Here is a 14,659-nt window from a genome sequence, read left to right on the forward strand (position 1 = left end):
CGGGTTTAGCAGGGGAAGCTCTGTCCACAGGTCTGCACCTAGTGGAGACAGCCGGCCTTGCCCACATCCTCTCCGCCGTTCACACCACGCATGTGTCCCAACGCCTGTCCTGTCCGGTGGTTACCTAAGGGGGCGCCACGATGGTTTCATTCCTGGCTCAGGCAGACGTCACTAGTTGATCTTGGCACCCAGCCTCTGAGTTCCGATCTGGCCTCAGAATCCTCAGTATCCCAGTGGCCATTGTCACCTGTGCCCGGAAGCCAAGCCTCCTGCATAACTCCTGGTGCCGTGGTGAGCTGCTTGCAGGAGAACGTGTGCCTCCTAAGGCTTCAGACGGGACATAGGACCACGGGGGGCCACCTGCAGACCCTGTTAGGCTGTGGAAGTGGCCTCAAGCATGGACGAGGCCACACCCGGCCTCATGCTCCAGAGGACACACAGAGGCCCTTACCACTGGCTGTTCCCTCTGTGTGGGACTCTGTCCTCCGCGTCCCCGCGGCCTCTGCCCGCCCTGCACTTGTGTTCTGCTCAGCTGCCACTTCATCAGGGCTGGCAGCTGGCTAACTAACTGGTTCTGTTAGAGTTAAGAGTAAGTGCAATAATATACACAAAGTAGCCCGTCCAGTTCCTGGTTTATTTGGCACTCTTTATTATTATTATTATTTTTAATTTATGCTTGCAGGATAAGCAGATGGCATAATGGATACATTGTTGGACTCCCATGTAGCCAACTGGGGTTCCAGTTCTGGACCCAGCAGGCTTAAAACTCAAGTCCAGGCATTCATGCCTGAGATCCCAAGAGGAGAATGGAGAGGAAGGGATTGTGGTGTGGCCATCCCCCTTGGGGGGTGATTTCTTGTTTAATGTCTGTCTGTCTGTGTTTCTCTGCCGAGTGCATGCACCCTATTACAAAAGTCTCTCTCTAAAATAAATGTCTGTTTGCCACACGGTGTGTGTGCTCACTGAAGAGAGATGGGGGTAGGGGCTGGGATAGAGCACGGCCCGGCAGGATGGCCGTGCTGCACGCCCTTCTCCTTCATTCTTCTCTCAGGATTTGGGGCACATGTGCACACACGCCTGGCGTGTTTTCAAGCTGTGGGGGTCTGGGACTGTGCAATCACCCACGCAGGCTCCAGCTGCCTGCCACCCCATGCCACAGCCCAGCCCAGCCACTCTGGTTTTTCACTGTTCACAGTGAAGGGTTCTTTGCTCTACTGGGGGAGGGTGTGTTCAGCTCGAGGTCCCGAGGCCCCTGTTTTCACAAACCCTTCCTCCTTGGAACCAGCAGTTAGCGTAATGGCTATGTCGCTGGACTCCCACGTAGTCGACCGCAGTTTGCGTCCCAGACCCGATGGCTTAAAACTCACGCCGGGCGCGTGTGCATGCGTGCCCAAGATCCCGATAGGAGAATGGAAGAGAAGGGATTGCGGCGTGTCCATCCCCCCTGGGGGGTGATTTCTCGCTTTCTTTCTCTAATGTCTCTGTCTGTCTGGCGAGCGCACGCGCCCTATAGCGAAAATCTCTCAAAAAACAAACAAACAAAAAAACCCTTCCTCCCTGCGTCCACTGCCGGGCCACCAGCAGTTGGCAGGCATCTCTCAGAGCCCACTTGTGCAAAGCCCTGGGGAGTCAGAGGTGAGCAGTTACAGTGCCTGTCCTGGACTCCCTGCAGTTCCCAGACACCCAGAAGGGGGGCACACCATGCTGAACTCAGGGATCAAGGAGGGACTACGGGTGGGCCACAGGTGAGAAAGTGGCCATTGTCAGCCTGGGGTCTGAACACAGGGAAGACACAGGAGGTGACGCTGCAGGACAGGAGCATGTCAGGTGGGGGTGGCGGAGGGCCGGTGCTGTCAGCCGCCACCAAGTCCTGCCCACCCCCAGCACAGCCAGCTGCCCCGAAGTCGATAACATCTGTTGAGATTTTCACTTCCTGCTGCGATGGTAGTCATTACAAACTTGTCATTTCTTAACCCTTCTCCTGCTCAGAGTTTCTGCTGTGTCCTGAGTTGCCCTTCCTCGGTTTCCTGCTATAGAATACATTCTCAGTGACAGAAGGGTTTCTAGATGAAACCTCATCCTTTATGTTTTTTTTTTTTTTTTTGGAGAGGTTTTTGCTATAGGGCGCGTGCGCTCGCCAGACAGAGAGAGACAGAGACAGAAAGCGAGAAATCACCCCCCCAGGAGGGATGGCCACGCTGCAATTCCCTTCTCCTCCATTCTCCTCTCGGGATCTTGGACACGCACGCACACGTGCCCGGCATGAGTTTAAGCCACCGGGTCCGGGACTCGAACAGCAGTCGACTACATGGGAGTCCAGCGACATAGCCATTACGCTAACTGCTGGTCCCTAAACCTCATCCTCTTTAACATTTTTTGTTTATTATATTTTAATTTGGCAGGGAGTGTGTGCGCTCGTCAGAGAGAGCAAGAAAGTAAGACAGCACCCTTGTGCACCGCCTCCATTCCCCTCTTGGGGTTTTGGGCTGTATGTATATTTTTCAAGCCGACAGGTCCAGGACTCAGGCTGTGCTGTCAGCCATGAGGGATCCAGCTGCCTTAACCACCACACACAGAGCCTTAGCTTAACTATGAGAAGTGACCAGTCTGTAAGACTGGCCCACCTGATGGTCTGTTTCATCTATGGCATTTTCAGAGGGACTTGTGGGGGCGAGGGAGGTGAAGTCGTGCCCCCTTCTCTGTTCCCCTGGAACATCCCCTAGTTAGTCCGGCCCAGATCTCTCACTCTGCCCAAGGCAGGCATTGGGCATTTGACTATGGTACCCCTTCCCACCGAGCTCAGACCTGCACCTAGAATTCAGGGTAGCATCCCCACCAGCCCTGGGAGTCAAAGCCTCCCTTGGTGCAGATGGTCGTGTGTGTGTGTGTGTGTGTGTGTGTGTGTGTGTGTGTTCCCCTCCCTCCCCTGAGGCCAGAGTGGGAGGGACGAAATAGGAACAAGGCTTCCTGCTTGGTTCATCCTCCTTCCTGGTCCTGAGCCCCGCCAGGGAGAGGTGAGGTGAGCCTGGGGCCGGGGATGGAGGAAGAATTTCTGTGTTCTTGGGGCCCAGGTAGGCGAGCTGTCTTCCTTTGCAGATGTCACTTTCTCATGCCGTAGTCACCTGTGTTTGTCCTCTGCAGAGCTGCTCTAAGTCAAAGCAGGAGCGAGAGGACCCCTTTTCGCTCAGCGTGTTGAGAACGGTGCACAGCAAAACCTGGTGACACAGGAAGGCTGGAGGTGCAGCCAGCACCGTCTGGGGCTGGTCGTGTGCGGGTGGGTGCTAGGTCACCTGTAGCTGAGGTGTGATGCCCGTCCGGCCACCTGGCTGTGGTCAACATGGAGCTGGTGGGCTGGCAGTGGAGCCAGCAGAGAGGGCTCCAGAACTTCTGCTGTCACCATTTAGATATGTACAGGTGGCCACTGAACCCCACTTCTGGGCTGGGCCGGGCCGGGCCTGCATCGCCTGGACTCTTTGGGTGTGTGCACACCCAGCTCTCAGTCATCCTGCATCCCGGGACTGCAATGGGGACTGTGTCTCTGCAGCCCTTGTGCAGGGAGGCATGAGGCGGTGGCTCTGCTTCTCTGCATTCATGTCCTGCTGCCAGCACGACCCACAGCGTGCGCATCTGCCTGGGTGCACCTGCTCCTGCTCTCCTGTCAGCTCAGGACCGCCTCCGCCTTGGGGTCTTTCTGGATTCCCCTCCCATGTTGTCCCAGTGTCCCCCAGCTCAGATAATGCCTGCCCCGCCTGTCCCCTCCCAGGTCACATCTGGGCACCTGCAGTGTTCCTACAGGCTCTGTCCCGACGTCCGTCCCCATTTCCTAGATGTGAGAGCAGAGGCCTTGTGTTCATGCCCTCCACCCCGGAGCACGCTGTCTGACGCCCAGCAGCTGCCCCTCTGGAGGCAGGGAGCTCTCCCTGGGTGTCAGGGAGTGTGGGTGGTGCTCGTGCACTGTGGCTTGGGTTCAGGGTGGGGAGTGGGCTGGTGGTCCGGCCGGTCCCTCTGCCTGCTCTCCTGCCCTCACAGGTCTGCAGGCTGCGGGGGGTTGGGCTTGGGCTGGAGGCCGCAGGTTCTCTGCCGCGCCTGGGCTGACTTGCACCTGGGAGTGAGGGGACCGCGGCAGCATCACCAGGCAGCCGGTGGAGGGCTGCCCCAGGTGGGCGAGCCGTGGGACACAGTGGGCACACACTCCTCTTAGCCCAGCTACTGGGCTCTCCCACTGAACTCTAGGGGAGAACCGAGGCGGGGTGCTCACCCAGAACTCAGCCGAGGGCCACCCTCCAGGCAGGAGGCCGTGGGAAGCAGCTTCACGCACATGGGCTGGTGGTGCCCTGTGCCCCTGCCGCTGGAGAGTGCAAGCCCCACGGGGAGGTGGGCACTACCTGCTGGGGGCCAGAGCGTCTTGCAGCCCACCCCCTGGAAGCTGCAGCCCTCCCTCCCACACCTTGTGCCCCACCCTGCCTGCCCTGCCCAGGAAGCTCAGAGCCAGGCAGGGGCTCTGCGTAGCTGTGCTGTGCATGTGTGTGTCGTTGTGCCTGGGAGGGGGGCCTTCCAAGGGCGCCGAGGACAGGGATCCCTAAACCACTCGGCACTGAAGTGGGAGGATCGGGGACTCCCCTTGCCCAGCCCCGGCCTAATCGTCCAAGCCCCTCCTCACCCAGCTGTCCCAAACCCACACCTGGAGCATGGCCCCGGCATGCAGCGGGGCCCTCAGTAGACAGGTCCATACAAGGGCGCTCCCTGGCTTTGTAGAAGCAGTCCCAGGGCGAAAACTAAGGCCAGGCTTCTAGGCCTGAAGGTGGCCATTTCCCAATCCAGGCCTCAGTTTCCTGAGCCTCTAGGTAATCTGTGAGGCTCTCTTGGACTTGAAACGTGGCTTCTCACCATCCCCCAGCTGCTGGCTGGGGTCCCTATGTCAGCTCGGTCAGTGGGTCTGCCACAGCCCACAGGTGGCGGGACTGCAGAGGTTCCTGCCCGAGGCCTGCCTGCACTGCAGAGAACAGGCTCGTTCACCCTGTGAGCACGCCCTGAAGCCTTCAGCAGAGGCCACACCCTGCCCCATGCCCCGTGCCCGCCCTCCTGTGCAGCTGGGGCTGCTCCCAGCCCCTGCTCCCTTGGCCCATGGGCCCAACAGGCTTCCTGGCTTCAGATGAGACAGCTCCACCCACAGAGCAGCCCCGGGCAGCAGCCCAAAAGGGAAGGTGGCAGGTGCCCCTGGCAGCCTTCGAAGTGCCCTCTGTCCTGCCCTGTGGAGTTTCCTCTGGTTCTTCCTGGCCTGTTTGTCAGTTAATGAAAGTCTCTTAGAGATAAGGGTGTGGCTCAGAGAGGGACTCTGACTTGCCCAAGGTCACACAGCACTTTAAACGCAGAGAAGGTCTGAGGCTCTGCCCTCCTGTAGTGGTGGTAGAGTCTCCAGGGCTCCCTCCTGGCCGTCTCATCCTTGGCCAGTTCAGAGGAAATAGCTTTCTGTGAGCAGAGAATGGACCGGCCTTTGTTTCTGTGAGGACAGGACAGGATGCTTCCGTGGGAGGGGGTTTTCTGATGATAGGGGAGCTTCGGATGAGCTGAGTCGATGGCTTCCCGTCCCTGGGTCCTCAGACACAGTGTGGCCTAATTAGGGGCCTGGGGCTCCCGGGCTTGTACAGACCTGAGCTGGCTTCAGGCCCAGGGGACCCCAGGATTAATTGAAATGAGAAGGAACAGATGGATTGAATCTACCAGCAGCTCTACACGACAGCCTCTTAACATGAAAGCACTTCATTACCCGCTCTCGCCCGGCTCCCTGCCCTGGTTGGGGACCGCGGTGGTCAGGGCAGCCTGTCCAGATGGAATCACAGCCACACGGATCGGACCAGCAGCGAGTGTAAATCATCAAGCCCCTTTCCTCAGCGGCTGAATTAGAAACTCACGCTCCTGGCTGTAATATCCCACCGTGGGCCGTGGCTCTCGGTTTGGAGGTCGAGTCCTGTGGCCCGCAGACGGGGTGACACTGTGGGAGGCATGACTGGCTGGGGTGGGCGGTGGCTGTCAGCATCCTGAGTCAGTGTTACAGGCATGGGGCAGACGCCTGCACGGACGCCCTGGTTTCGGCCCTCAGGGAGATGGGCTGGGAGGGGGAGCTCACCAGACCCGAGCTCCAGCCCCGGCCTGTGGCTGTGCCTTGGCTTCTCCGTTGAACCCACCCCCTCACACTGGAAATGCACACCCTTCTGGGCCTGGCCGCCTCTCGTGGATGTTGGGAGGAGAAAGGAGAGGAACTTCCTTGCGGTTGGGCACTTCTAAATAGTACCTACGCCAGAGCTCTGCCTGATGGGCGGCTTGCTGCGCCAGGTCGCCAGGTGGTCTTGCTGTGGCTGGTGGGTTACCAAAGTGCACCGGGGACGACTCCTGGCCAGCCCAGCTGAGCTGCGTCCTGTGGAGGCATGTGCACCAGGGCCACCCCTCCTGGCCATTCGGGTCCCTCTGTGGTCCCCACAGAACATGTCACTTGCAGGACCTCAGGCAGTGCTGTGTGGTTCCTGGAGGTATTTTCGCTGCAGTGTGGATGGCTCTCAGTACACTCAGATGGACGTGGGAGTGAACGCGGGGCCTTTCCTAGCTGAAGTCACTTCTGTAGTTTTAGGGATTTTAAATGATCCTTATTCTTAGTTTGTGCATAAAACTACCACATGTAGGATTTTACAGTGGGAAAACATGGCACATTCAGAGCAGCCTTACAGAGTCACTGCAGTGCTTTTTAAAATTTGTATTTAATAGTCTACTTAACACAGGCTTTAATGGAAAATTATAAGACAGATGCTAAATTGCTTTTCTTTCACTTTGAAGTGTTTTTAACTTTAATTAGCAGCTACTAGCCATACCTCTTTTTAAAAAAATCTTGTGTTTTGTTACAGGGTGCATGCGTTTGCTGGAGAGAGACAGACAAGGGGAAAGTAAGAAATCACCCTGGGACCAGCAGATGGCATAATGGTTATGTTGTTAGACTCCCGTGTAGTTGACTGCAGTTCAAGTCCCAGACCTGGTGGCTTGAAACTTACGCCGGCACATGTGCGTGTGTGTCCAAAATCCCAAGAGGATAATGGAGGAGGACAGACTGGTGTGCCCATCCCCTCTGGGGGAGTGATTTCTTGTTTTCTGTTTCTGTCTCTAGCGAGTACGCATGCGCCATAGCAAAAACCTCTCTCACAAAGAAAAGAAAGAAAGAAATCACCACTCATGGGGGATGAGCACACTGCAGTCCCTTCTCCTTCATCCTCCTCTAAAGCTCTTGGGCACACACATACATGTGGGTCCCAGCACCTTAACGTTCACACCACCTGCTGCCCCGCTGACTGTGACTCATAAGCATTATGGTGTCAGATTTTTTTTTTTTCTTTTTGCCTGTTTCAAGGCAGAAGTAGTAGCTCAGCCAAGGAAGCCGCCGCCCTTGCCGGCAGGGAGCGAGGCGACTGACCTTCGGCACTCAGGTCTCTCTCGGGTGTGGGAGAGAGGAGAAAATGCCTCTATAAAAGAGGTTTCTTTAACTTTATCCACCGTACACCATGAGGAATATTTTCTGACCTCATTTTCCTGCCTATCACTGTTAGCAGCTATTTGCTGTCCAAGTGGGGAGTCCAGTGACAAGGCAGAAAGTGGAAAATGCCACCACATGGGCAGATGAAGCATTAGGAGTTCAGGGGAGGGACTCACGGGTGCTTGTGGGCATCTAGTGGCTGCCTGGAGGAGGCAACAGTTTAGCTGAGCTGAGCTTTGGAGAACCAAGGTCTCATGTGATGAATAAGGGGAGGGAGTAGGAGGGGGAGCACCCCAGCAAGAAACACAAAGTGCATACGGTTCTGCGGACTGGGGCACAGTGGCCACCCAAGGCTGGAGTTGCTGGCCACATGGAGCAGGTACTAGTCCTCCTGCTCCGTCCTTCACCTGGGCCTTCAGAACAGCAAGGTACAGACACTGGGGAACTCTGACCCCTTCTTGAGTGGAACGAGGCTTGAGGGAAGGAACCTCTAGCCTAGGGCCTGTTCTTGGGAAGGCTCTGTGACGAGAGAACCACAGGGGCGCAGTCAGTGGGGACTGCAGCCAGAGCCAGGTGGAGTCCTAAGAAGCAAGCACTCTGGGACCAGCAGTTAGCAGAATGGCTATGTCGCTGAACTCCGTGTATCAAACCGCGGTTCGAGTCCCGGACCTAGTGGCTTAAACTCAGGCTGGGCACATGTGCGTGCGTGCCCAAGATCCCGAGAGGAGAACGGAGGAGAAGGAATCACAGTGTGGCCATGCCCCCTGGGAGGGTAATTTCTCACTTTCTGTCTCTCTCTGTCTTTCTGGCGAGCGCACATGCCCTATAGCAAAAACCTCTCCAAAGGAAAAAAAAAAAAAGGAAGGAAGAAAAAAAGCAAGCACTCTGGCCCTCAGCGACAAGTGTTTGGTGCCTGGGGTTGGAGAGCCACTGGCCTGGACGCCGATCCCCACAGTCGGGCAGTTCAGGGGCCTGGCCTCGCCTTCTGCCTGGCCCTGCTCATGGGGCATCCCCATCTGTATTCGTGTTTGTTTAAGGGAAAAGAAACCTTCCCCAACTTGGGGTCCGTTTTTAGGGCCTGACCTCTGCGAGCCAGTGCCTCGGCCCTGGGACCTGGGACCTGCGCCTGGCCCCGTTCCACGCCACCCCCAGCTGTCCGTGGGTGGGGGTAGGGCTGGGAATCCGTCCTCCGAGGGCGGCTTGTTTGGCTCCATGACACAAGTGCAGACACAGCTGCAGCCCCTGGGACCGGCCTGCGTGACAGATGCTTCTAGGGAGGGGCCGTGCTGCAGCAGCCCCACCCCCAGGCCTTGCAGCTTGGCCTTGGCAGTGGATAAGATCCTGGGGGGTGTGAGGTGGGCCCTGGGAGCCTGTTTACATCACAAAGCGCTTCCTGGCTGGATCGGGACACTCTTCCCTGCCCTGTTAGTGCATGAGAGAGTGACTTTCCCTTTGATTACAGCCGTTAATTGGCAGTGAGGGCCATTCCGAGGCAGTTAGTGTGGCTTCATTGTGCGGAGGGAGAGCCCAGGGTTCCCTGCACCTCCTGTTAGGGTCCGAAGCCAACCTGGGGGGTCGGGCAGGGAGCGCAAAACCCAGCCTCAGCCGCAGGGTTTGTCCCCCACTCCATCTCATGCTTGGGGAGTCTGGGGTCTCTAGGAGGCCCACCCACAAGCCTGACTCTTCCCTCAGGCCAAGCATGTGATGAGAAGACAGGCCATAGCGAGGCTCGTCCTGCCTCCCTGCCTTGGGGTGTGACTGTGGCATTTGCCATGGCCTCTGTCTTTGTGAGGCCTGGTGTTGGCACGAGGAAGAGGCTGGCAAATTTGGGGGTGGGGGGTGGGAGCTGGCGAGAGCACCCCACTCGGCTCACACTCTCCATTCTTCCTCTGTCCTGCCTGTCGGGCCAGCCTGGGCCAGCCAGGGTGTGACCAGGTGCCCCCGCATCAGCTTTGCTTTGGGGTGAGGAACTCATGGGCCATTGAGTTCCCTGTCACTGGTGCGGGGAGGGGGGTGGGGATGGGGGGACAGGCATGGGGCCATCAGGGCCTGAGCTGGGACTAGTGTGACCGAAGAGTGAATCTGTTTAATTATTGACATTTAAACATAGAGACTCAGTTCAGTTGTAGGTAATCTTAAGTGTGTTTTCAGCACAACACAGAAATGTAAATCTGCTTTTTCCACTTAAGTTTTATGAAATCTGAGCACAGATCAAGTATTTCCAGTGAAAATTCAGCGTCCGAATTGAGGCGTGCTGTAAGTGTAAGCTGCACACTGGCTTTCAAAGACTAGCTGTGAAAAAGAGGATATAAAATCAGTTCAGTTGTAGGTAATCTTAAGTGTGTTTTCAGCACAACACAGAAATGTAAATCTGCTTTTTCCACTTAAGTTTTATGAAATCTGAGCACAGATCAAGTATTTCCAGTGAAAATTCAGCGTCCGAATTGAGGCGTGCTGTAAGTGTAAGCTGCACACTGGCTTTCAAAGACTAGCTGTGAAAAAGAGGATATAAAATATCTCATGCAAATTAATTTCTTTAATGGAACTTTTTATTAATATCTATGCATTGAAATGATTGTATTTTGGATGCATTAGCTTAGTTGAAGTGTATTATGAAAATCCTTTCACCTGTTTTATTTACTTTTTCAAAGTTGGCTACTAGAATGTTTGAAATGAGTCTCTCCTCTCTCTCTGTGTGTGTATATATGTGTATTATGTATAGAGAGATACTTATATATATAAATATATATATATGTATGTGTGTGTGTATTACTGGACAAAGCCGACTTCTGAGCCAGAACCTCATTTTTGCTAGAAATGCACGTGATGATCCCTTATGTAATGGCTTGGGAACATTTTTTGGTTGTTGGATTAGATAGTAGGAGACCCATAGCATTTTGAAAGGAACAGCTAAAAAAAAAAAAAGTCTATTCAGGGAACCAACAGTTAGCGTAATGGCTATGTCGCTGGATTCCCACGTAGTCGACCACGGTTCGCGTCCCGGACCCGGTGGCTTAAAACTCACGCTGGGCGCAAGATCCCGAGAGGAGAATGGAGGAGAAGGGATTGCGGTGTGGCCATCCCCCCTGGGGGGTGATTTCTCGCTTTCTGTCTCTGTGTCTCTCTCTGTCTGGCGAGCACACACACCCTATAGCCAAAAAATAAATAAATAAATAAGTCTATTCATAAAGCATTTTTCAGTTGGACAATACAAATGTTTCTGGTGAGAAAATTGAAAAGTACTGATTAGACTAAAATGAACATCCTGTTTTGAAAGGAAATACACAGATTTTCTAGCAATATTCTCTACTTAGAGGAGCATTAGCATAACTACTACTTTTAGTTTTCAGAGGCTTTTGAGATGATTTCAGAAACAAAGCCCCAAACATGAAAAGGTTATGCCGCACGCTGTGTCTGAGTGTCGCCACACACATCCTGACGTGAGGCTGCCTGGTCCGGAAAGTTGGACGCTGGCAGGAGGAGACCAGCCAGGAGTTCCCAGGGGATGCCAGTGGCTGGGGGGGGGGGGCCCCCGCCTCGTTCTCTCCTCAGTGGCCTGAGCACTTGAGTGGAGGATTGAGGCAGGGCAGAGAAGGAAGCAGCAGAATAGGAGACCCTCCTTTGCTGAATGATCCTGCTGGAAAGCGGGTCTGCGATTTTGCCCTGGGCGTGTGTAGCCCCAGGATGGGGCTTGGATTCCTTGTGAGCTCATCTGAGTGGGAGACGGAGTTTTCTGTGGACATGCTCCAAGCCCTAAGGGAAGACTGAGGCTGTTACACAACACTTCTGTCGGACACTTACAGGTATTTACCAACCGAGACACGTGGGAGGGACATTAGCTGTCTCTGATGTGGTGACAGGAGCCCAGAGAGTGGAGAAAGGCGGCCTCAGGCATTGAGTGGAGAGGGGCTGGTGTGCCCGGGAGTGCAGTCCGGGTCCTGGTTTCGTATCCCCTCCTCCAGTTTGCAGTGTGGACAGGAGTCTGAAGATAAGGGGAGGATGCAGTCATCTTCTGTGCTCCGTGAAGGTGTTGGCCTCCGCCAGCCCTCTAACCTGAGCCGCCCCTCCAGGCCTCCTGAGCCAGAGAAGGTTCTGGGATATTCCGCCGTGCTCACTGGGATTTGCCGATTGTGTCATTTACCCCCTTTTCTTCTTGAGTTGGCAGCTCACAGAACAGAGTCTGCACCTTACGTAATCCAGGGGCCCTTACAACAAGTCCTGTCTCAATGGAAGCACTTTTAAAACACATGAGTTTTCTTGGCAAATTTCTGTAGTTATCGGTTTTAACATAGTCTCGAAACCTGTTCCCTTCTCTGTTTTCTGTAAACTTGGTAAAAAAAATAATAATAATTTTTATTTATTTTTTCCATGAGTGAGACAGAAGAGAGAGAGACAGAGAGACAGCACCCCCAGTCAGGTCCTGATGCCACGATCCACCCCTCACTTTAGCCAGCCTCGGGCATGGGCAGGCTCATGCCTAGCCTACTCAGGAAGGTCTCTGGACACAAACCCGGAAACTTCCCACATGGGCCAGCCTGGCAGAGGTCACATCTTACCGCCGCGTCACCATTCAGCCCCTGCCAAATGGGATTTGTATGTTCCGATTCGTGTACGAGGCACATCTGCGCAGCCGTGCTCTGGGAGGTGTCAGGGGTGTGGGTCCCCGAGCCAGCACCCTGAGAGGACCTTCTCAACAAGAGGGTGTGGCTCATGGCCGGTCCCAGGGCCAGAGGCAGCGCAGTGTCCTGCCCCACTTCTCTGGCTGTTGAGAGTGGCTGTGGTTTGTCCCCCTCCTGGGAACTTGCTGCGGCAAATAAGAACGGTCTCCACCCTAACAGAGACTGCTTAGACTCTGAATCCTGGGTACAACACCTCAGTTGCATCTCTTTAATCTTTATTCCTATTCTTTGTTATTTTTCTTTTTCTTATTGTTAGTACCAGAGGTGCATGGGCTCTCCAGAGGGAGAGGGAGGGAGACGGTGAGAAAGCCCTTCCCAGTGGGACGCAGTCACACTGCGGTCTCATTTCCCCGTCCTGTCAGGTTCAGGGCCTACACACCCTAGTGCTTGGCATGGTTTTCAAGCTGCTGGGGCCTGGATTTGAACAGAGGTCACCTGTGGGGTTCAACTCCTTTAACCACTAGTCTATAGGACTAACCTTCCTCTCTACCCCCCCCCCTTTCTTTGGCTATAGGAAATGTATGTTCGTGGGGGGGTGTTGGGTAAGAAATCAGGTCATCTACTGGGGGAATGGCCATACCGCATTCCCTTCTCCTCTAACCGCCCCTTGCCTTTTTTTTTAAAGAGAGATTTTGCTGTAGGGCACCTGTGTTGGCTGGAGAGATAGAGACACAAAGTGAGAAATCGCCACCCACACAGGGGTCATGGCCACACCGCAGTCCCTTCTCCTCTATTCTCCTCTCGGGATTTTGGGTACTCACACACACGTGTAGTATGAGTTTAACCGGTGGGTCTGGGACTCCAACCACAGTTGACTCCATGGGAGTCCATTGACATAAAATTACGCCGTCTGCTGGTCTTTCCTCTTGGAATTTTAAGTAACGCACACGCACCACGCATGCCCAGTGTGTTTTCAAGCTGCCGGTCTGGGACTCGAACCTTGCACTGGGCCATGGGCTCTAGCCATCCTTTCCTCCACACCACCTTTTATCCCTCTGCTATTTTTTTTTAGAATTATTTATTTTTATTATTATTTTTAAATGTGTTATAGGACAGGTGTGCTTACAAGAGAGCGAGTGAGCGAGCTGCCAGGTCTAGCACTCGAACTGCAGTTGTCCATTTAGGAGTCCGGTGCCCTAACCACCACATCGCCACCCGCTGGCCCCATTTGTGTGTGTGTTTTTTTTTTAATTGCACAAATCATACAATACAAATTGGACCAGCAGGTGGCATGGTGGTTAAGGGCACTGGACTCCCACACAGCCAACAATGGTTCAAGTCTCGGAACTGGCGGCTTGACTTTTTACTTTCCCTCTCTCTCTCTCTCTTTCTCTCACTTTGTCCCTCTCTGGTCAAATTAAAATAAAAAATAAAGTTAAATAATAATTATTATTTTTTTTAATACCAGAAACTATAAGGGAGACTTAACACTCAACGTTAACAAACCATTTATTTATTTATTTATTTCATTGTTATTGAACTTTATTTTAAACATACATTTATTTATTTGTTTGTTTATTTTAACTTGACCAGAAAGGGACAGAGTGAAAGAGAGAAAGGGAATGCAAGAAAGCAAACCACCAGGTCTGGGACTCAAACCGTTGTTGGCCCTGTGGGAGTCCGTCCAGTGCCCCCAACCACCACGCCACATACCAGCTCAGATGAAGTTAAATAATTCTTAAATAAATAAATAAATAAATAAACAAGGGCATTGTTAAAGAAGAAACCCACAGAAACCTGCTATCCTAGCGAGTCACACGGTCTTTTTCCACGTTCTCTCTACATGTGTGGACGTGGCTTCTGCTGAGTAGTGATCAGGGCAGAGGGACGGCTAGACCCAGATTTCTGCGCGTGTTTATACCGTAAATATCCCTTCCTGTTAGACCGTCTTCCTAGTTACCGTTGAATGGCTGCCCAGTCATCTAGCAGCTCCATTAACTGTAACCTACTTAATCATTCTTTATTTTCGTTTCTTATTCTTAATGGTATCTTTTCCCCTTTGTTTCTGTAGGAAGTTCTCCAGCAGCTGATCGTAATGAATTTGCCCAATGTTTTGATGATTGGCAAAGACCCACTGTCTGGTGAGTGGAAGCCGCCCCCTTGCCCCCCGCGGTGCCCGGGCAATGCCATCGGCTCTGGGCAGCTGTTGGCCACAGAGCTCCGGCTGCCAGCTTGGCGCCTGCACAGTGAAAACACGTGACCGTTCGGTGGGGTTTTAAAGAGTGGGTTTATTGCCCGGAGGCATTAGGCCAAGAGCAGATTTCTCCAGCCCGGCTCCTCCTCCGGCCCCTTCCGCTGCGCTGCAGACGCAGAGGCCACTGCCTTCTTGCTCCTGAGGAGCGGGGTCTCTTTAGGGGTCTGAGGCACATGAGGCCTCTCTGAGTCTCTCACCTCCAGGAGTGCAGACTCGGTGACACCATGTCAGTGTGCGCCTTAGGTGAGCACAAAGTCTGTCTAGGGAACT

The 14,659-nt window shown here is 53.9% G+C and overlaps 1 protein-coding gene across 1 annotated transcript in view; it reads left to right on the forward strand.

The window, feature by feature from the left end:
• The window catches only part of CCDC88C (coiled-coil and HOOK domain protein 88C), a 153,143-nt gene that overhangs the window by 51,607 nt on the left and 86,877 nt on the right, over window positions 1-14,659 (forward strand). Inside the window, 1 exon segment of the mRNA XM_027775504.1 lies at window positions 14,207-14,276. Coding sequence (XP_027631305.1) covers window positions 14,207-14,276 — 70 coding nt within the window.

Source organism: Tupaia chinensis, unplaced genomic scaffold (genome assembly GCF_000334495.1).
Source record: "Tupaia chinensis unplaced genomic scaffold, TupChi_1.0 Scaffold000568_1, whole genome shotgun sequence".
NCBI lineage: Eukaryota > Metazoa > Chordata > Mammalia > Scandentia > Tupaiidae > Tupaia > Tupaia belangeri.